This window comes from Pseudochaenichthys georgianus, chromosome 9 (genome assembly GCF_902827115.2).
Source record: "Pseudochaenichthys georgianus chromosome 9, fPseGeo1.2, whole genome shotgun sequence".
In the NCBI taxonomy this organism is placed as follows: Eukaryota; Metazoa; Chordata; class Actinopteri; order Perciformes; family Channichthyidae; genus Pseudochaenichthys; species Pseudochaenichthys georgianus.
In genome coordinates, this window is record NC_047511.1 from 10,570,023 (window position 1) to 10,592,054 (window position 22,032).

Consider the following 22,032-nt stretch of genomic DNA (forward strand, 5'->3'; position numbering starts at 1 on the left):
ACAGGCTGCTGTGCCGCATCTCACTCAAAAACCCAAACGACTCAACCCAGCGAAAAACCATCGCGCGCAGCCTTTCATTCAGAATGTCATAGCAAAATAAAAAAATTATATTAAAATAATCTTTCAACATAATTTAAAACAAATATAAATATTAGGACAAAGCCCTACAAATAACAACAATAAACATATTAATAAAACAATTAAAATGTTGTATTCAGCCCTGATTAAAACAGCATGGGGCCGGCCCCTATTGTGACTATTCATGTTAAGTACCCCACAAGTAACAAAAACGTATAACACTTGAAGGAAATGTGTAAAATGTTTCCATAAATACCAATATCACACACTACAACACAGACTATAACACCCCTTTTTGTTAAATACCAACCATGTTTGTATATATATATATATATATGCCGCTAAAACTGTGTAATATACCAGGCTGCTAAATCCTACAGCAAACATGTGCAATATATCCATTATTACAGCTGGCAGTAAAGCGATATGGGTCCGTTGTTGTTGTGCATCCATGGGTAAAGATAAACGCATGTAGTACTGAACCATAGCCGCGGGAAGTCATTTTGCTCAGGGGGTGCTGCCAAAAGTGGGGAGGAGGCCGCTTAAAAAAGAAAGAAAAAAGGTGGCTGTCAGCGATACGAGCCGCATAACTTGTTTGTTAAAGGCGAGACACCGCAGGCAAAAACATCGTTTTTCTTGCACTGTTCAATTTTGAGATGTTGTGCTATTTTGATTCCATAACATGTTTTCTTTCAGGCTTTTGGAAGGAAAACGTACAAAATACACATTTAAGTGTTTATGTTACTATAGTTTGTCTATTTGCGTCTGTAAATTTCTCCTAAATTCACCAAAAGTTAGCATTCTAACGTAACATAAAGTACCGCGACCGCTGTGTGCACCATGTCAACAGAGATATCGTTGGAAAGCTCCGTCCCTCCTGCACAATCTCATCAGATCCAAATATGGTCATATCCTTTGTATCAGCAACCAATCGTGAAAGTACAAAAGGGTCTTAAACCAGTAAACGAAATCTCGGCTGGTGTCAATTTCTGACAACGTGATTCGTTCAGAAGCGTCACATGGTGTGCTAAAACACTTCCTGGTTAGCTTTCCGCTAGACATTGAAATCTCAAAATGGCAAAAGAACGGCGAAAAAAACGTTCACAGAGAAGACAACAATTGTCACTTGCACGAAGCAAGATTATACAAAAAACAAATGACCCCGAGCATGAAATACCTTCACGGAGTGTGTCGAGGCGCATGCTGTCATCCAAAGAACAGGAGGGTTTAGTTAGCGCCTCACTGCAATCTTTAAAGGTCGTTTTCTCAAAATGAGTTTTTTCTCCTACTCTGAGTTCGAAATTTCAACTTCAGTAGCACGTAGAGACACCAAACCTTCCAGTTATATTCTTATCAATATTATGAAGGCTTTTACAGAAGGGTTTGTTCATATGTCATTCATAGCCTGAATTATATAAGATTTTATACCTGGAAACATGGCGAAATTGATATTTTAGGGCTGTTGACAGTATTTTCTGATTTATGGAGTGATAAAGAGAGATATCCAAAATCCCTTCTGTAAAAGCCTTAGTTGCTAATATGACTACAAAATGAAACGAGAATTTTGAACCTGGCTTTATCCAAAGTTCAGATTTCGGTTCCTGAAATTTGTTAAAATATGCACAAATTTAATGATATAATCGCTCATTTGCATATTCAGAATACTTGTAATACAAGAAACAATTGCCTTATTGTAGGTAATTAACTGGAGACATTTCTAGCTGATATCTTTAAGTTTAAAAAAAATACCCTATTCACCTGGGGGTCTCGCCTTAACTGTTTACCATTATAGACCTACATCACTTAGCAACAGCTGCACATGCCCACATGCTAACTATGGGTCTTACAAACCTACATAACATTACAAATAGTCCGAAAATATTATTTACAATATTAATAAAACTATGAATTCAATTTTAACTGATTGACAAGGCAAAACACTGCACAGCGGCAGCAGCATTAAAGGAAAAATATCGTTTTACCTTGTGTTGGGGCTTCACAAAACTCCAAATGTAGCCTGGGGTGGCACTCATGAAGACCCTCATTACAGCAGATACATCCACATTGTCCAAAATGTTACTGTGGACATGCATCAAAGTCAGATGTGTCAGTCTCTTCTGTGTCATATTACTCTAGTTGTAGAGGTGGTGGCTGAGGAGTAGCTGGTGGTCGACTCTTTTTATTGGGTTGTTTGTTGGAGAAAAAAATCCAAAATCCTTTTTTGCGCCATTCTAGAAAGTTGTCACTCTGCAGTGTGTGTGTCGCGTCAATTACGTCACTCTCCCACGACCTACGACCTAGATGACTCAGATTTTATTTATTTGGAAAATAAATTCAAGCCACCTGACTGATACAAATATATATACTATGACTATTACTGTATACAGCTAATTTTATTTTAAGTAAAATCATAACTATTTTATGTAGATTAATAATTTTTATTTAGGTGGTCACTCAGTTTTTCAAATGTACACCACTCGCCAACAGGGGGTGCTGCAGCACCCCCAGCACCCCTACTTCCCGCGGCTATGTACTGAACACGTAACATGAACGTGCCGGGCGGCGCGGTCCCGTGGGTTAGATACGCATTCATAATGCAAAGGGAAATAACTCTCAGAATAATGTTATTAGCACATTTTTACAACTTGAGGACTTTTTCAGGTCTCCCTTGAAAAAGAGATCATTGATCTCAATGGGATTTTACCTGGATAAATAAAGGTTTTGAATTGAATTGAATTGAATATTTTTAATAAGGGCTATACAAACGTTCATACTGGGTAGTTGAACAATTTTTTCCAACGAGTTACAGACCACTCTTTCCCAATGTAAGTCAATGGGGAAAAGTGTTTCCGGGCCCAGCAACCTAACGGAGGTGTAGTACTGCCGTTTGGCCACAACGAATATTCTCATCAGAGTCCGGCGCACTTCCTGGGGGCTTGAGTGAGACTTACAGTACAGAGACGGTTTAGAAAATATATTAATTTGACCCTATAGAAAAGCTGTGTTATTTATGGCGAAGAGTGAGTGTCATTTAAAACAATGTATGATGAGTGAGGTTGTGCCCGAAAAAAGAAAAAAAAATTTAAATAATAATTGTTTTGTTCATCTTGTCACTGAGGGCCCTCTTTGCTCAAGGGCCCCTGGGCACTTGCCCAGGTTGCCCACATGGTTAATCCGGCCTTGGGTAGATACCTTGTTTGTTTTAAACATCATAAATACACAAACAACAGTGAATACTTACAGGTTGTGTACCCGAATCTCCCGCTGGTCCAAACAAAGTAGGAAGAGCATCGTTCTTCAGTGCCCTACGCTCAGACCCGGCGTCAACAGTCACAGTTACTATGCCTTTAATCCATCACATTTCAAAGAGAAATAGGCTATTGTTATTTTAAATCCACCACAGTAATCCATCATCAGCTTTTTACTTTTTAGATAAGATTTAACTCACAATTGATCATAACAGGCTTCAAAATACATACATTTTTATATATTACCAAGTGGTTTCATGTACAACCCACACAAGTATCATGCTAAATTAAGCTCTGTTGCTTGGATATCACTAGATCCTGTTATCAGCGTAATATAAAAGTACATAACGATTGATGTGGAACTTAGCATAATTACTAAGTGCCGCGGCCGCCTCGTTAATATCAAATCCATCATAACAAATCCAGTACCATGCTGTCATGAACGTGCGGTGCTGTTACGTGTACGCAAATTGACGTGCTTAATGTGAACAAGCCTTTTGGGCGGCGTGGTTAAAGTTGCGCATGCTCTATGAGCGCACATACGGGTACTTCTCAGGCATGACGGGTAATCTGTGACGTTTCGCTCTCTCAAAATCTGGCCCATTTTACCTTCATGCGCCAATGATCAGCTCTCATAGGAACCACACCATTTTACTACATATTTTAGTTTTGTAACTCTAAATGTTTGTAACTAATAAAATTCCTTATGTTCTTGTACAGCCAGCCAGTCATATTATGGCATTAAGTGGGGTGCTGCTCTGAGGTTTTGATTGATATTACCTAGGTATTCCTGAGCCATACACTGTCTTGGGATCTTATCCATTGTATCTTTGTCTTGTGATTTTTGACTGAAAGGGCAAAAGGCTAGACCTACTTTGGTTGAACTATGTGGCTGCGTCCCTGCTTTTGACAAATAGGTGTGCGATAGAAATGCTCTCCACAGACCCATGCTCACAGCGTTATAAACCTTTTTCTTACTCAATATCAAGCCACACTTATTCTTTTTACTTCGGCTGTGAGTGTTTGTGTGTGCTCAGGATGAGTTTAGCTTGTTCTCGCTGTATCGCCGACCCGGAAGCCTGTCCGCTCCTCACAGCAGATCACAGCAGATCGCAGCAACGAGCCTCGCAACGAGCCTCGCAACGTCCCCGAACAATCAGAGCACACTGGGCTCACAGGGAGGGAGGGGGGGGGGGGCAGGAGCTCCAACAAGCCATTTAGGACAGAGAGTGAATACACATACTGGGACCTTTCATATATTTTTGACATTTTATACTATTTCTTTTTTTGCATATTTTCCCGTTCTATACTTTGGCTTATTTTTGTTTTCTTTTGACATAGCCTACTATACTATGTATTTTTTTAAAATATTTTCGTCATACTTTACTAGATCTTTTTTAAAATATATTTTCGACATACTACACTACGTCGTGTTTTTTATTTTTTATTTGCGACATACTATACTACGTTTTTAAAAAAAGATGTTTTCGACATACTATGCCTTTTTTAGCATATTTTCACTTTTCCTTTTTCCCCATATTACTCAAAAATTATACTATTCAGATTTTTCTGACATTTTGGACATAATATACTATGTCATTGTTTTTTTCTAAATATTTCCACTATTATTTGCCAGTTTGACAATGACAATGTCCATACAAACAATTCAAAACTTGTCAAAGCAGCAGTGTATGAGCTCAATGAGCAAATAATGGATTGGGTTGGGACATCAAAACAACAAAAGCTGACAAAACTGAGATACAAATCTGTATTTGGTGGGGACAACTGATTATAATGTTGCTACTTTGTAAAACCTAAAACAAATATCCATACTTCACCTTACATTACCATTTCAATATATTATAAATAATACATTTATATTTCTGATTCAGAATATCATATATAACATATTGTAAATATAATGTGATATTCTGAATCATAAATAGTTCAACGGAATACAAAGTATTACAAAGTATTACAAATCAAACATAGTTATTGATGGTATAATAGTTCTTCTCTCAATCAAAAACAGAGCATAAAAAAATCTCATAATACTATAAAGAAATAAAAAAGGCACTTAAATGTTTCTTTAAATCATTTACAGAGCCTTCTCAGAGGTAAATAAAAAATGTATGGTCGGAATACATTACAAAATGCTATGGGAGATAAAATGGTCTCTTTACGATCAATATTTAATAGGTTCTGTGAGAGTGGAGTAACAACATCGTGTTTCCGGCTGATGTTGGGGCTGAATTTTCTGCTCTGATGCAGAAAATAAGAATGTATATTTGGCTCCATCAGGTGACCAAATTAAGTCAATGCAATGGACAAGGTTTGCTGCTGAATTCCACTTATGACACTTACAACTTTTAAAGATTTGAGGTGATAAAAAGTAAGACAGATATGTTAAAAAAAATACATTATTCTTGTAAAGGACAATTTTGTAGGTAGTCACAATTAAATTAGGCTTTCTATCCTGCAAACATGCTGTTGTTTGTTAACATGTATTAAAAGTTACACGTGGCATGATTCCTATGTGATAATCTGTGATCTTGGAGACAGAATTACGAATAGTGTCTTCATGGCATTCAACATTTATATTTTCCTGGAATAAATACCTGTCATTAAGCTCTATATATGTATAGTAATAACAAGCTTACTTACTAGGTACAACTTTAACGGACCATGCACGTCGGGGTACTTCTCGGATGGGAGTTGATGCAGCAGTGAAATGCCATGACCGCTGGAGACCAACCGCATGAATAAACATCACGTATTGCAAGAAGTGTGATGCAATGTAAAGCAACATATCCCATAAGAATTGTAAAACTTGAGCTTCCTTTGATAACTGTTTTTTTTTGTTGAAAAAAATTCATTTGAACCACAAATATTTTTCAAACGCTTTCCTTTGTCATTGTGTCATATGTGTCAACTGGTAACCCATGCTTAAAAAAATCATTTGTGTGCGTCTCAAGTTGCTGCATATGCCTACGAAATTTCAAATGTTTAGGTTAAACCTGAGCGACTTTGTATCGGATGCTGTAGAGATTTTAGTAGACGCCCTGAGAACGCGACCTCCAAAATATCATATTTTTCAACAGACCTGACCAGACCACATTTTTTAAACGTTTAGGACTTCAAAATAGAGATTTTATATTTGGAAAAATAATAATAAAAACCTGACAGATTACAATAGGTCCTCCGTTCCGACTCTATAGGTGCCTGGGCTCTAATAATAATCCTAGCAATTTCAATAGGTCCTTCGCTAAAACTCTGTCGGTGCTCGGTCCCTAATAACTAAAACTATCTTTGAGTGACAGTCCTAGCATCCGTCTAATTACAGGCATCTCTAGTCAGGTCAGTCGTGAACTGAAGAAAAAGGTAAATCGTTAATAATCCTACATTTTGCCTATTACTATCCAAGTCTTCATGGTTTAAAAACTATTCTCCAGTACAGGCGTACGGACCTCGGCGCCGCAGTACTGTCGTACCAATAATGACGTTCAAGAACGGCCTCTCGTGTATGATTGCTTAAATATAAAATGATACATCAATGAACAAATAATCCTTATTATTCTTCTGTTGCAAGATACACGAGTTAATATACCACATGCACTACTTTAGTATTGTAAAAATAACTATTAGCCTGCTAAACACCGCAAATCACAAGTGGGTTCCCAACTAAGCAAAAGACTTTGATGAGCCTAACATGTCATGAACCACTGAGCTGCACCGGAACAAAACAGGCATTTCACAAACAGAAAAATGCAGCTACAGCAATAACACTGTGGCAACTGGAGATGGAAATCTATGGAAAAGCAGACTGCAATATGAACAATTGTATGTATTTCCAAAATACATTACCAGGCATCAACATCTCACTATTAATCACACATGATTTGGGTTCCATATATTACCCTGGGACTGAACATGGGGCCGGCAGTAGCTCAATCTGGCTGGAAACCAAATGGTTGCAGCACCAAGAACAGTGGACTGGAGAGGTTCCAGATCGCCTCTTGATAAGCAATGCACCAAACCCTGCAACTCCTCTGCTCTAAAACCCCTTCACTAATGCATGTGTACAGGTCCTGTTTATGCATTTGTGTATTCGGGCCTTGGTGTGTATTTTTTTTAAAATAACATAAGTGTAATAATTGACTTTAATAAAGAATGTCTTAAACTTTAACTAACCATCTACTGGAACATCCTGTCAGCAAGCCAGCATTGTGGGATGGTTAAACGCTAAAAACAACAAAAAGAAAACCAGGTAAACACAAGGATATTATGCAAACTACAACACAAAGGCAGGACCAACTACAGGGTTAAAAGCTGACAAGCAGAGGTTCATATCGGAATAATTGGCTGATTTGGCTGCACCCTGCCTCAGAGTGCCTCTGAGCAAGTTACTGCAGCCTTACCCACGGCTGGGAGAATGTACAACAGAGTCTGCTAAAAGATGACTCTGTTGGCTTTTAGCAGACTCTGTGAGTGTGAACATGTTTGCTCATTCGGAGGATGTCCTCAGATCATTTGCCAGGATCTCCGATTGCTCTCAGATTCAGGTTGGGAGTCAGTGACCTGGATTATTACTTTGTTGTGGTGTGAGTGCTGCAGATGAATCAGCATTGGCCACCTGCCATTATTGTTCTGTGCCCGTCAATAAAACCTGCTGCGGGCCTGGCTGCCTCAGACATACGCACTGGGAAAACCAATTAATAATTTCTGAGTGAAAAAGACAGCATCTTTGGGACAGACATTGTCCGAAAAAATCAAACGCATAAAACGTTGCGCTTAAAATACATTACACTTCTTATTATTATAATAATAATAAGTATGATTTGAGCAGTGACCCTACAGTATTTTATCAGCAAACTCAGGGCACCCCTCCTAGCTCTCCAGTGCAACCGTCTTTTGGCTCATTGTTTTTTAAATGTTCTGACCTGAACATAAAAAGGCCATGGATGGATGATTGAACAGGCCTAAGCACTGCCCCAGTGGCCCAAAGCATCAGGGGCCTTCACCTACACAATGTAATCCAAAGAGACAGGTAACAACCAGGAAGAGACTCAGTTTGACCACAAAGATACAGAAAATAGATAGAAGACACAGAAAAGACCACAAAAAGAGACAGAAAAACTACAAAAGAAATGCAAATGTACTATAAATATGTGAAAATACAACCACAGAAACAGGCAAACCAACTCTAAAGTCTGTTTCTTGCTCTTATGGATAACATGTGGTTGGGCCTTTTGCAAGTCCAGGGGCCCATTGTCTCGTAATCCACCCATGGTTCACATCAGTTTCCACGCTTTTTCCAGCAGCAGACAGATGTTTTTAGTTAACACATTTGAACAAACTCACTTATACTTGCCCAGTACCAAACAGCAGACTAACAAGTAAGCAACTAGCTGGTGAAGAAAGCACCAGAGCTTAAATAGGCTAAAAGGGATGAAGGGAGATATCGTTTGGAGATGTATTCAAAACAGCTAGTTATGTTTAATTTGGAGGGATAGTTCTCCTGCTATTGGACTCAAAATAGTCATAGTCATTGGCAATCGAGGTCAAAGTTCAAATAATTTGAACTTTGAGCACAGCGCTTGGAGAAACGCAACGTGGAGGGTAGAATATTAAGAAATGTTGACATGACTGCAAGAGAGTCTATTGAAATCAGATGCTACATTATGGAGGATAATGCTAAATGCTAACACAGAGGCTAGTAGCACACAGAGATAACAATCATTACGAGTGAACTGACTCTGTAATGCCTGTTAGAAATGCAAAAAACAACTTTGGCTAAACTGTTAGTAATTTATTTATATACATACTAGACTGCCTGGATGTCCATTTTATGATTTCCTTTTTATAAACAGGAATACAAAATCAACCTGTCAATCCTTAATAAGAAACCTCAAACGCATCACATCCACACATACATTTCTGCACCATATTATCCCCAATCTCGCATGTAATCCTGTCCAAATGTAACGCTTTTCTTATTTTGTTCAGATTATGAAGTGTAGCCTATACAACCTGCTGTGTTTTGTCTGGCATGCTTCACCAATACAATTATTTCTAACTATTGGTTATTTTAAGGGGACCTTTGTTTTGTTTTTAGGATATAATAATACTTTTTTCCTTTGTGATATATAACATGTTTGTGTAATGCTGATTTTGGTTTAAAAAACCGCGACGACATTGCTCACACCTGCCAATCATACCGGTTGCCGCGCTCGCGTGAACGCGCACTGCCTCGGAGGAAATAGAGCGTGAGACGAGAGAGAGAGAGAGAGAGAGAGAGAGAGAGAGAGAGAGAGAGAGAGAGAGAGAGAGAGAGAGAGAGAGAGAGAGGACACAAACAGTGCTCTCTGCGGATGCTCGAGTGTGCGAACACGGCATTTCTTCTTTTAAATCCTCTCCCTGGCTCGTCTGAAGGGTGAAAAGTGATTCAGGTGAGTAACGATTTTCTTTGTACTGAACACGGACTCATTTATCTCAGGAGGAGAATGACGAGGCAGCGCGAGGAGCAGGTGCACGAGCCTCCTAGGAGATGGTTCTAACTTAACACAACTAATTCTTAATCACCTGCACGCAAAAATAGTCCGGTAATATTCTTAAAACGTCAGAGAATCTGTTACTGAATATCTAGTGCTAGTAAAGGAGTTTAGATTAAAAAAGGGGAGATTTTGCTGATAATCCTTCTCTATAGGTTTATTTATGATGTCATTCATTTTCAATAGTATTCAGAACATTGTTTGAGAAGAGGCTGATCTGACGTCCACTCACTGTATCCCAGCAGGAATGTTTTGAATGAAGTGTACTGTATGGGAGAGTGGGCATAAGTCCCACACGACAAGAATAGGACTGTTCTCTGACATTTCTTCCCTGCTTTCATTACAGAAACATGCTTTTAAATATCACTTAATAATGTAATAACACCTCACAATGGCGTAGAGACATTCAATTCTGCATGAATCTAGAGCATATAACTTAGGGGAGCTGAGAGAACATTTAAAAAAGTGTGGGTCTCCTTCTTGACATTTTTGACCAAACCCATTACAGTTATCTCTGAGTATTTTCTATCGTATTTATTATTTTTCTATTTCAATTATTTCACAACGTTTTTGTTAATATTAAACTGTGTATTATATGAATGTTCTCAGTTTTTACTTTATTTATCAAACATTTACAATAGATCTTTGGTCAGCTGGTTTGCCTGTGTGTTTTGTTTGGTCCAATGGGTGTTTAGTGACATGGGAAATTCAGAAAAAAATACTTTACCCATTTTCATTAATTATTAAAATCAAGAGAAAAGACATTGGAAATAAAATCTTCTTACAATTTGCTAAGTTTTTATTCTTCCCAAGCTTCTGCCTCGCTGCATATGAGTGGTGGGAGGGACTGTTGATGTAATGTAATACTTCCTGCCTCTGAATAATAAATGAAGACGACACTCATTGATCGTCATATACTGATTTGCCGTTTCTCCTCTCTTTCTCTGGTTTTCTTTTCCTCACAGCATCAGCTCTTTTGTGTGAAACCTCACCCCAGCAATCTTCCTCAAAAACACAATTTCATGCTAAATGTCACTGTACTCCTCTTTGAAGGACTTTCCAATCAATTCAGCTAATATTGACTTTGATGTCTTTTGTTTGTTTTGATTACAAGATGGGGAATGGTTCGATGAAATCAAAGCGTTACAAACACGCGGACGGCACTACTTCTTCGTCCAACAGCCGATGCTACAAAGATCATGGGTTCAAATACTCGTCAATGGACAACCTGAGGGCCCGAGTGGACGAGCTGGAGCGAGAGGGCAAGAGGAAGGATGAGGAGCTTTGTTCCAGAGAGCAGCAGATCAAACATCTCAATGAGCAGCTGGCAAAAGAGAGCCGAGCTCTGGCTGATCTGGGCGAGGAGCTGCAGAACAAGAGCATCCAGCTCAACAAGCTGCAGGACATGATGAAGAACCAGAGCGGGGCCCCGGCACCTCTGCCATCAAGGGCCCCCTCCATCAAAGCCTGCCACAAGAGCCCCAACCTCAGTGTTCGCATCAAAGAGTCTCTCAATAGGAGGAAAGGGGCCAAAGCAGGGGTGTCGGCCGAACCCACATCAAGGACCTACGACTCCAGCAGCCTGCCAAAGTTCTCCTTCGACAAGGCCCGGGTATCAAAGGATGCGAGGTGAGTTGTTTTTGTTTAGGAAGGTTGAACACACATAAAGGGAGAATGAAATGAAAGGTTCAAGATGGCCTCAGGCTCCGTCTCAGCCTGGTGCAAGCAGCAGGGGTGCGTGGGAGATGGAGGTGGGCGAGACATGACGTGGTCGAAATGTGTTGTAAACAAAACTATTCAATGTTCAGAGGCTGACCAGAGGTCAGCCTCTGGTCAGCCTCTGGTCAGTGCCACAACTGTCAGTGCCACAACTGACTGACAAAAATCAAACATTACTATTTCACTTCATGTCTGGGTGAATGAATGCATTTCTTCATGTGGTAACTAATGTACTCAAACCTGCTCTAGGCTATTTGGCCATAAGTATGTGGATAATCCCTTTATGGATGTGCTCTTAAGAGCTTAAGTTAATGCAGTGTAAGTGATATATTAAAGCATAATTTGTGTTTTCCCATTTCCTGTTCCAATGGGACCATGCCTCTGTGCACAAAAGCCAGGACTATAAAGAAAGGAGTTACCTTTAGGTGTAAAAACACTTTTGACCATGTAGTGTTTTCTCTCACGATATTCGAAATAAATGTAAGAGCTCTACCCGTCCCATTAAAAAAAAACAATTACCTTTCTCCCAGCTGTTATTTATTGATTTTCCAGCTGTCTATGTTACATCCCGACAGGATGAATATCAAATTAAGGAAGTAAGTTGATCTCAAAATGCTGCCTCTGGGGACTGCAAAGCTTCATGCCTCAATAAACGACATAAAGAATGATATAGATAAGATAAATGCTCAATAATGGAGGCAAGTATAACTGGAGAAGCTAAGCTTTGAAACAATGAAAGAACTCTGAAGAACGAAGAGATTAGAGAGTAAGCTTGTGTAGGTCAAGCCGCCTAGTGGCTTGTACACCTTTTTCCATTTAGATAGATAGATACAAAAAATATTGCATTTATTAAACAAAAATCTGTAAAGGTGTTTCTAGTAAGTATGGTCAAAGTCAAATTACTCATGCCCTTTTCCAGCAGTTCCAGGGCCAGTTTGGAGCTAGTGTCCGATTAAGCAATGGTACAATTTGTACATCCTTAACCTGAAAACAAGCCTTAGATAGGATAGATTAAATTCAGTTCAGGTTCAGCTGGCTCTGTTGTTTAACAATATGTCCTTATTGGATTTGCAATAACCAATACAAGTTTCTTCAGATTCTAGGCAGACTGAAACACGTAATCGTGATAGCTTTTAATTTGACTCTTAACACTCCAGTCAACACATGCTGCCCACAGCTCATACTACTGACCGCTCTGTTTGGGCACTGAGCTGCTTTTGTTTGCTTTAACAAGTACTAAGAACTGAGCGTATTTTTCATTTTAACAAAACCAGACAAACAAAGGGTCTGTTTTACAATTGTTTTGGCGGTTTAACAAATATTACAATTAAATCCGACTGAAAGATCTTTAATGTCTGACCACGTCACAACAGAACATTTTAGTTCTCATTCATAACACTCCATTCGATGTCTCACTATGGGATGCGCCTCAACGCGTATGCAAACAGAAGCATCAATCTCATTACGCCAATCCTGATTGGCTGGTGATCTTGATGTCAACGTCAGGGAATCCACCCACCCTTTAAGTAGCTTGCGCTACGACGCAGCGTCATTCAAACACCTCTTCTCGCTTCAGAGCACATCTCGATTTATCAGTAACCGGGCTAGCTTAACGGTCCACAGACTGAACCCAAAGCTAACATTCGGTCGATGGGCGCTTGCCGGTTACTTTTTTGCTTTGCAAGAAGAATATTAATACACCAGTTAATATTGTAATCTGCCTCGCCGTTTCTTTCTGTCGAAATAACGGTAAGGTTCGATTTTTTCTTCAAGCTAGTAACATACCTGTTGCTAGTTCCCTCCACAGTAAAGAGGACGTTCTCTTTTCTCTCTCACACCAGAGGAGACAGAGATAAAAAAAGGTATTAACACACCAGTTAATATTCTTTAAAGAAAAAAAATCTACACCGTCGCCTTTTTTCCTTTCGGACTAACGGCAAGGTTGGATTTTTGCTCAGTAACGTACCTGTTACTGGCGTGTCCACTCCGCGCCGACACCCCGGCGATCGAAGATGGACCCTTCTCCAGAGGAGTCAGGGACTCGGAGGCTCGGCTATGCTGCTGCAGGTTTCAGATTTCAGGCACAGACTCACACCAGGTCTGCTCGTCCTGCCTCGGGCTGGAACACGCCTGGGAGGCTATCAATAACCCCGGCTCGTGCGGGCATTGTACTCGCTTCACCATGAAGAGCCTCCGCCGACGGTTAGCACGCCAAGCTAGCTTGTCGGGACAGGACCCCCTCATGTCCGCTGATTCGCCGTCCGGCAATCAAGACATGGTGGCGTCCACCGCAGAGATTGAGCCCCGCGCTGTGTCAGACTGGGGCTCAACAACAGCGACAGCCGCTGAACCGGAGCCCCACGCCGTTTCAGGCTGGGACCCGGTGGCGGCAAGAGCCGCGAGAGCGGAGCCCCGCGCTGTGTCAAGCTGGGGCTCCCAATTGGACCTCACCATGGTTCCACCCACGGAGGATGTCCTGGAGTGGACTACATGGAGGACGAAGAGGATACCTCTGAGTTCCTCCTGTCTGACTCGGATGGGGATGACATCTTCGTTTCATCGGCTCAGGCTGCAAAGCCGGGAGCGATGTCCGCTCCCCCGGACAAGAGCACACCAGCTTCGCCCGTCCTCAGCATGGACTTGCAGGCCGTGTGTCAACGCGCTGCGTCCAGGCTGGACATCCCATGGCCTGAAGTGGCCAAGGAGACCTCCAGATCTTGCCCCAAGCAGTGAGGACGAAGAGGCAGCTCCTTCCAGTCTTTCTGGAGATGCTGGACGAGGTGTCGGTCTCGTAGAGAGACCGTCCCTTCAGCAACAAGGCCCCAATCCAGGGTGCCTCCTCCCTGGACTGTGACGGTATAGAGAGGCTCGGCCTGCTCCGCATGTCGCCCATGGAACCGCTGGTGGCAGCCCACCTCCAACCGAGGCTGGCTTCGACACCAAGCAGGAACCCCATGCTACCGGCAAAGGGAGACCGGTTCCAGTCAGCGATGACCGAACGGGCCTATAAAGCCGCAGCTTTGTCTGCCAGGGCTCTCAACGTCTCCTCGCTGCTGACCGCCTACCAGGCGGAGCTCTGCAAAGACATATCGAGCAGACCTGAGCCTGCCGCGTGGGACGAGATCACAGCGATCACGGACATTTGCCTCCGTGTGCAGCGCTGTGCAGTCCAAGCCACGGGCAAAGCGCTGGGAATGATGGTGGTACAGGAGAGAGCCAGGTGGCTCAACCTGACCAACCTTCCAGACCGGGAAAAAGAGGATGTTCTGGACATGCCTATTGTTCCCGAGGGCATATTTGTCTCCGCTCTAGCTTCAATGCAGCTGAGGTGCGAGTCAAAAAGGAAGGGAGACGAGGCTCTCCAGCTCTGTCTCCTCCGAAGGGTCCAGCCGCCACCTCCAATGGTCCCGCGGCGGGCCTTCACCCAAGCTGTCTCACGTCCTGCCCGGTTCAAAATACCGAAGCAGCAGAGACCGCAGGCCGTCCCGGGTCCCCAGCCCAGGCACGAGGCAAGAGGGAGCTGGCCAAGAAAATCTCCGGTCCCGGCAGCTGCCGCTCAGGCGCAGCCGAACCAGGCTTTCAGCCACCAGGCGAGGAAGAAGAAGCGGGCGGCCTGACAGCCTCCTCTCCTCTCCTCGATGAAGGAGCTGGAAGTTCCCTGTTCCCCAGCTCCAGAGCACGTTCCAGTGTTGGATGCTCATGTGTTTTCGGGTTGCCACCATGCCCCCATCTTCCCGCCGCCTCGAGTGATGCCAGAACGTCATCCTCAAGTTCGCGCCATCAGGGAAATGGACTTAACATCAAAGACAGCAAGTTCCACTGCCTGTTTACACAAACACATGTCATCATTGTTGTTTCAGAATAAATCATTTTCCACTGTCGTTTCCAGGCTTGAAGCCAAAGGCGCAGTCAATAAAAATGAAAAGAAAAACAATAAAAAAACAATAAACAGTCTGTCGTCTGCCCCTCTTTTGAGAGAGGAGCTACGGCCTCTCTCAAAAGGCGGACAATAGACGGGTTTGTGAAGGCACCACCGCCACGCGCATGCGCAGTGTCGGCCGGGGTTGTCAACCTGGGGTACCACCGTGTTCAGACACTAGAGGGCCCCATAACACAACAAATAGAGACACTGAGGGCAGACGACAGAGCTGTGACATCTCCGCTCGCTTTGAGAAGCGACAAGTGGAGGATGCTCACAGATTCTGCTTGGGTTTTCAAGACAGTAACACGGGGCTACAGGCTCCAATTCGCTGTCACCCCCCCTCACTTCTCGGGCATTCTGTATTCACAGGCCCGGGGAGAGTCGGCCCATATTCTAGAGCAAGAGATTTTCTCGCTGCTAGAAAAGAAGGCTATCGATAATACCCGCCGAACAGAGTCAGAGCGGCTTTTATTCCGAAGTATTTCCTCGTTCCCAAACGGGGAGGGAACGGAATTCGGCCTCTACTAGATTTGAGAGCTCTGAACAAATATCTCAAAAGATACAAATTCAGAATGCTCACTCACACATCTCTGTTGCGTCTCGTGCGCCAAAACGACTGGTTCACATCAGTCGACCTGAAAGATGCGTATTTCCACATCCCAGTATATTACCCACACAGGAAATATCTGAGGTTCGCCTTTCAGGGTGTCTGTTACGAGTACAGAGTACTTCCCTTCGGTCTGTCTCTCAGCCTGCGAGTGTGTGTACGGTGTACGGAAGCCGCGATAGCCCCGTTGAGACAACAGGGTATTCGCCTGGCAACTTATCTGGACGATTGGCTCCTTCTCGCACAGTCGGAGCAAGAGGCTATTACGCAGACGAATGTCCTCGTAAAACACCTGCTCGACCTGGGTTTTGTAATAAACCCAGAAAAGAGCATGTTGTCTCCAGCCCAGACTGTACTCTTCCTGGGCCTACGCCTGAATTCGGTGCCCTTTACAGCCCGTTTGTCAGCGGAGAGAGTGAAAGCCTTCAGGGCTTGCCTCGCTCATTTTCAGCCACGCAAATATGTTCTCTTCAGATCATGTCTGCGGTTGCTGGGGCTCATGGCGTCAGCCATCCTGGTGGTACGACTGGGACGCTTACACATGAGGGAGTTTCAGCGCTGGGTAGCTGCCCTCAGATTGGAGCCCGCGCGTCATGGCGCGCGGAGAGTGATGGTCACTATGAAATGCGTAATGGCTCTGCGCCACTGGCTACACCCGACTTTTCTAGTATGGGTGCTGTCCTATCGCGGAAGGTGGTCACCACAGACGCATGTCTGACGGGCTGGGGGGATATATACGAAGGTCGACCTGTGAGGGGTCTCTGGAGCAGAGACCTCCAACGGTCACACATAAATTATCTGGAGCTTTTAGCGGTGTTCCTCACCCTGAAACGCTTTCTGCCTTTTCTCAGAGGACATCATGTTCTCGTGAGGACAGACAACACGACCACAATATCGTATATGAACCGCCAAGGGGGTTTGCGTTCTCTCCAGTTACACATGCTGGCACGCAAACTGATCTTTTGGAGCTGTGGACGTCTCCTCTCTCTGAGAGCGACGCACGTACCAGGAGTGATGAACCTCGGGGCGGATCTGCTGTCCAGAGGTGCACCACTATATGCAGACTGGACTCTACATCCAATGATTGTGAGTCAGCTGTGGGTGCATTACGGCTGAGCCGCGGTGGATCTGTTGGCATCAAAAGAAAACTCTCAATGTCAGCTGTTCTTTTCAATGCGCGATTTAAACGCACCGTTAGGCGTGGACGCGCTCGCGCACGTTTGGCCTCCGGTCCTTCTGTACGCGTTCCCACCCCTGGCTCTGATACCCCCAACTCTGGCCAGTGTGAGAGAACAACGCCACACACTTATCCTGATAGCTCCGCAATGGCCTGCAATGTACTGGCTGGCGGAGATATATCAGCTGCTGTGCGGGCAGCCATGGCAGCTCCCACTACACAGGGACATACTGTCTCAGGCGGGGGGGCGATCTTTCACCCACACCCAGAGTGCTTGGCACTATGGGCCTGACCCGTGAGCGGTACAATCTGAATACAGTGGGGCTCCCTCAGAAGGTGATAAACACTATTCAGAGTGCAAGAGCTTCCTCCACCAGGTCTCTCTATGACTGTAAGTCAATCAATCAATCAATGTTTATTTATATAGCCCAATATCACAAATGTTACATTTGTCTCAGTGGTCTTCACAGTGTGTACAGAATATCAGTATGACAATACGACACCCTCTGTCCTTAGACCCTCACATCGTACAAGGAAAAACTTCCTGAGAAAACCCACAGTTTAAAGGGAAAAATGGGAGAAACCTCAGGGAGAGCAACAGAGGAGGGATCCCTCTCCCAGGACGGACAGACGTGCAATAGATGCCTTGTGTAAATTGAAAAGATAATACATTTGCAACATAGGTAGTCCAAATGTTTGGAAATACATGTGTGTATAATAGGAAGATGAATCCACGAGGATATCCATCCAGGACCGATGATCCAGGACCACAGCCACGACTCGCGATCCAGAGCTCGCGATCCAGGACACAGGACCGCAGGATCATCCATGATTCCGGATCCCGGCGTATATAGACACCAAAAAGAAAGACATTTGGGGAAGCTGGGTTAATCGGAACATGAGAGTACACAGGTATAGACAGAGAGAAGGAAGAAGTAAGATGTCCCCCGACAAAAGCCTATATCAGCAAAACTAGGGGCTGAATCTAATCAGCCCTAACTATAAGCTTTATCAAAAAGGAAGGTCTTAAGCGCAAAAACGGATAGGAGAGGGTGTTTGAGGAGTGGTGCCTTCAAAAAGGACACATCTCTTTTCAATGTCCTGTCGGGGTGATTTTATAATTTCTACAGGATAAACACAGAGCTTTCTCTACGATCAAGGTGTACCTGGCTGCTATTGCTGCATGCCATGTGGGCTTTGAGGGAAAGACGGCTAGCCAACATCCTTTGGTCTGGCGTTTTATGAAAAGGGCTCGCAGGCTCCTCCCTGTTTCCAGGTCACTGGTGCCCTTATGGGACTTGGCAGTGGTTTTAGATGGGCTCACTCGACCTCCATTTGAACCCCTGGAAGAAGCTGACATGAAACACTTGTCACTGAAGACAGTGCTGTTACTGGCTCTGGCATCTGCCAAGCGAGTCAGTGACATTCATGCGCTCTCTGTACATCCTTCATGCACTCAGTTTGCCCCGGGGCAAACGAGAGTGTTGCTGAAGCCCAACCCTGCCTTTATACCTAAGGTGGTTGGCTCATGTACCCCCATTGACATTGTGGCATTTCCTCCGCCGCTGTGTTCCTCTGAGGAACAGCGGCAGAATTTGCTGTGTCCAGTTCGTGCTTTACGCATCTATATGGACAGGTCAAAAGAGTTTTGTTGTAATGACCAACTCTTTGTATCCTGGGCTAACCCTCAGAAGGGCAAGCCCGTTACCAGGCAACGGCTCTCCCACTGGATTGTGGAAGCGATTGCTCTGGCTTATACGAGTCAGGGTTTGCAGGCACCAACGGGCCTGCGGGCTCATTCTACTCGTGGACTGGCTACATCCTGGGCTTTGTTCAAGGGTGTTTCCATCCAAGACATTTGTGCAGCAGCTCACTTTTGTCCGCTTTTACAGGCTAGATGTCTCTGCTCCAAGTGTGGCCCGCGCAGTGCTGGGTCCCGTGTTGAGACAGAGTTCTACCTGTTAAGTTCTGGTTGTTTTGGTGATTTTCGAGATAAGCATGTCTAGCAATACGGGAGTTTCAATATCCCATAGTGAGACATCGAACGGAGTGTTATGAATGAGAACTATAGGTTACTTACGTAACCCCAGTCTCAGAGTAACATGAAGTGAGATGTCTCACCAGACGGCCCTTCTTGCTAAGGCGAAGCGAGAAGAGGTGCTTATTTTGAATGACGCTGCGTCGTAGCGCAAGCTACTTAAAGGGTGGGTGGATTCCCTGATGTTGACGTCAAGATCACCAGCCAATAATGAGATTGATGCTTCTGTTTGCATACGCGTTGAGGCGCATCCCATAGTGAGACATCTCACTTCATGTTACTCTGAGAACTGGGGTTACGTAAGTAACCTATAGATAACTTTCCATCAACAGTGACAGCTGGCCAACTTTGTAATCCCTGAACGCCAACAAGCGCTCCAGTGTGCATCCCTTTTTAGTGTCCATTGTGTCTTGAGCTTCCTGCAGCTTTCGTATTTGCTGCGTGTCCTTTATTCAGCAGTTTGGGTAAACGCTGCACATGTTTTTTCAAGAGGTTGAGTTTTTCTAAATGGTGAAGATGTTTCTGCATGTGTTTGGCACATTTGTGTTTTTAATTTGAACAGAAATCTTTGGGACCGTTCTAGTACGTTTGCACCTGTCGACCTATCATATTAAAGTTAACATCTTAAAGTCTTGGACAGACACAAAAATCAATGTAAAGACATCAACTTTGACTTTTAACAAAAGGTATGAAATGTTTCACTATTTCCTGACATTTTATATGCCAATCGATTAACTAGTTGTCTATCTTCAAACTAGACAACATCAGCAGATTAAATTGATGAACCCGCTATGTACCCTTAGTGCACATACAGTTAATATCACAATAATACAAAAAACAACACAAAAGGTTATTTCCAGAGAGCAGTCTTCTTCGATCTTCAGACATGAAAGTCAGATGGTCTTTTGTCACAGTGTTGTTCATATTGTACAACACGAATACAGTGCTCTGCAGTGAATAAATGTGAGTATGCAGAGTCCACCCCTCTCAACCTGATCCTCATGTTTAAAACATGTGTGGCTAATAAGCCCAGCATGTATTATATAACCAAAACTAATGTAAATGAGGCAGGTCTGGTACCCTCCTGCAGAATGGCCCTTTGAAACAGAAGACTCATCTTCTGTGAATGATAATGTAACATGTTGCAGACTCAGACGCAGAGTAATGACACAGCCAGGTGGGAGGGGAGAATGTTCAAAACAAAGGACTGGATGTCATCTGCTCTGCTTTTATGAAGCCTAAAGTGATAATTTATTACACACGATAAGGTGGATAAACAGACCACCCACCTCCAGCAGCGACGCGGTCTCATGATCTATAGTTTACATTCAACCATGGCTCTTAACCTTTTCCCTTTACAACTCCCCAAAGGAACTGATGTCTTTTTCTCACTGCAGCTGTTAAAATGTGAAGCGGTGAACTTTGACAGCTCATAATGATTTTTATGTTTTCTCTGTTTTACTTGATTCATCGTCGGAAGGAGCCCAGAGGTTGCAAATAGTCATCTTTTCACAGGAGACACTAGAAGTATTTATCACTCAGACTAAAACATGTGAGTAATGTGGATGCGGGTGTCCTGGTGGCTCAGTGGGCCCAGGAACACACCACATGGCTGTGGTGAGAGAACTGTCCTTTAGTTACAGTTTTTTTCCCCCAATCGTTTAAACTTGTTATAGTTTGGTGTTATAGTTCAATTGCCCAAAACTCAAAACTTCAAAGGGTTAACAAATGTGTCAAACCCCAAACCGTGTCCTTTCTGCTCGAAATATTATGAATACAAAGCACACAGTTTAACACTGCCGTGCAAATACTGTATAAATGAAGGTTATAGTTTAGGACGTGGCTACCTTCTGATTGCTAGTGTTCATTGTTTTGCCAGGTTTGTGTGTTGTCTGATTTTCATCTGACAACTTTACCCCTTTACAGTGTGTTTTCAGTTATTCAAAGTTAATTGTGTTTAGGTTGCCTGAAATGGCCTGAAGCTAAGGCTTCAAAACCTTGGTCCACAAATCAATGGCTGACAACAAAATGACTAAATCCAATATACAGTTTATGGTCTTGCCTAAGGGACAAAAAAAGGCAAAACAACAAATCTAAAAACAAAAGGAAACTGACCTTAGCAACATTAAAAAAACTCCACTTATTTTCACAGTAAAAGCTCACATTTCGAACTCTTCCTCTGTTGTTGTCGGTGACAGTGTAAAGAGGGTGCTGACGGACGCCCTGAACAAGAACCAGTATCTGAAGAGGCTGGAGCTGCAGCAGATCAAAGACATGGTGGAGTGTATGTACGAGCGCACCTACCAGCAGGGAGAGTACGTCATCAAGCAGGGAGAGCCTGGGAACCATCTGTTTGTTCTGGCAGGTACGTCCAAACTAGTTTTCTAATGCTATAAATAAATAAGGTACTTCACTCTTCCTGTCCGTGGCCTGAAGTGGCTGACAGGCAATGACCAATAAGAAGCAAGCAGGTGATTTGACTGATGAGTTCATTTTCTGCTTGCTGGGTGGTAATCAAATGAATTAAAACCTGTTGGCTCTTCATCTGCCACAACATATTGAAAAACAAGCACATCATGTAGAAAGTCCTGCAAAATGATTAGGGCCCCTATCCTCTTGGCACATCTCAGTTTTACAATAAGGAAAGACACTATAGGTGAATAGTGTACAAAATCTAGTAGATGTCACCATT

At 43.3% G+C, this 22,032-nt stretch overlaps 1 protein-coding gene across 1 annotated transcript in view; it reads left to right on the forward strand.

Annotated features, from left to right (window-relative positions):
- The first annotated feature begins 9,664 nt into the window (after positions 1-9,664).
- Positions 9,665-22,032, forward strand: part of prkg2 (protein kinase cGMP-dependent 2) — a 45,144-nt gene continuing 32,776 nt past the window's right edge. Inside the window, exons 1-3 of the mRNA XM_034092070.2 lie at positions 9,665-9,775; positions 10,992-11,506; positions 21,539-21,705. Coding sequence (XP_033947961.1) covers positions 10,992-11,506; positions 21,539-21,705 — 682 coding nt within the window. The 5' untranslated portion in view covers positions 9,665-9,775. The remainder of the gene's footprint in view (positions 9,776-10,991; positions 11,507-21,538; positions 21,706-22,032) is intronic.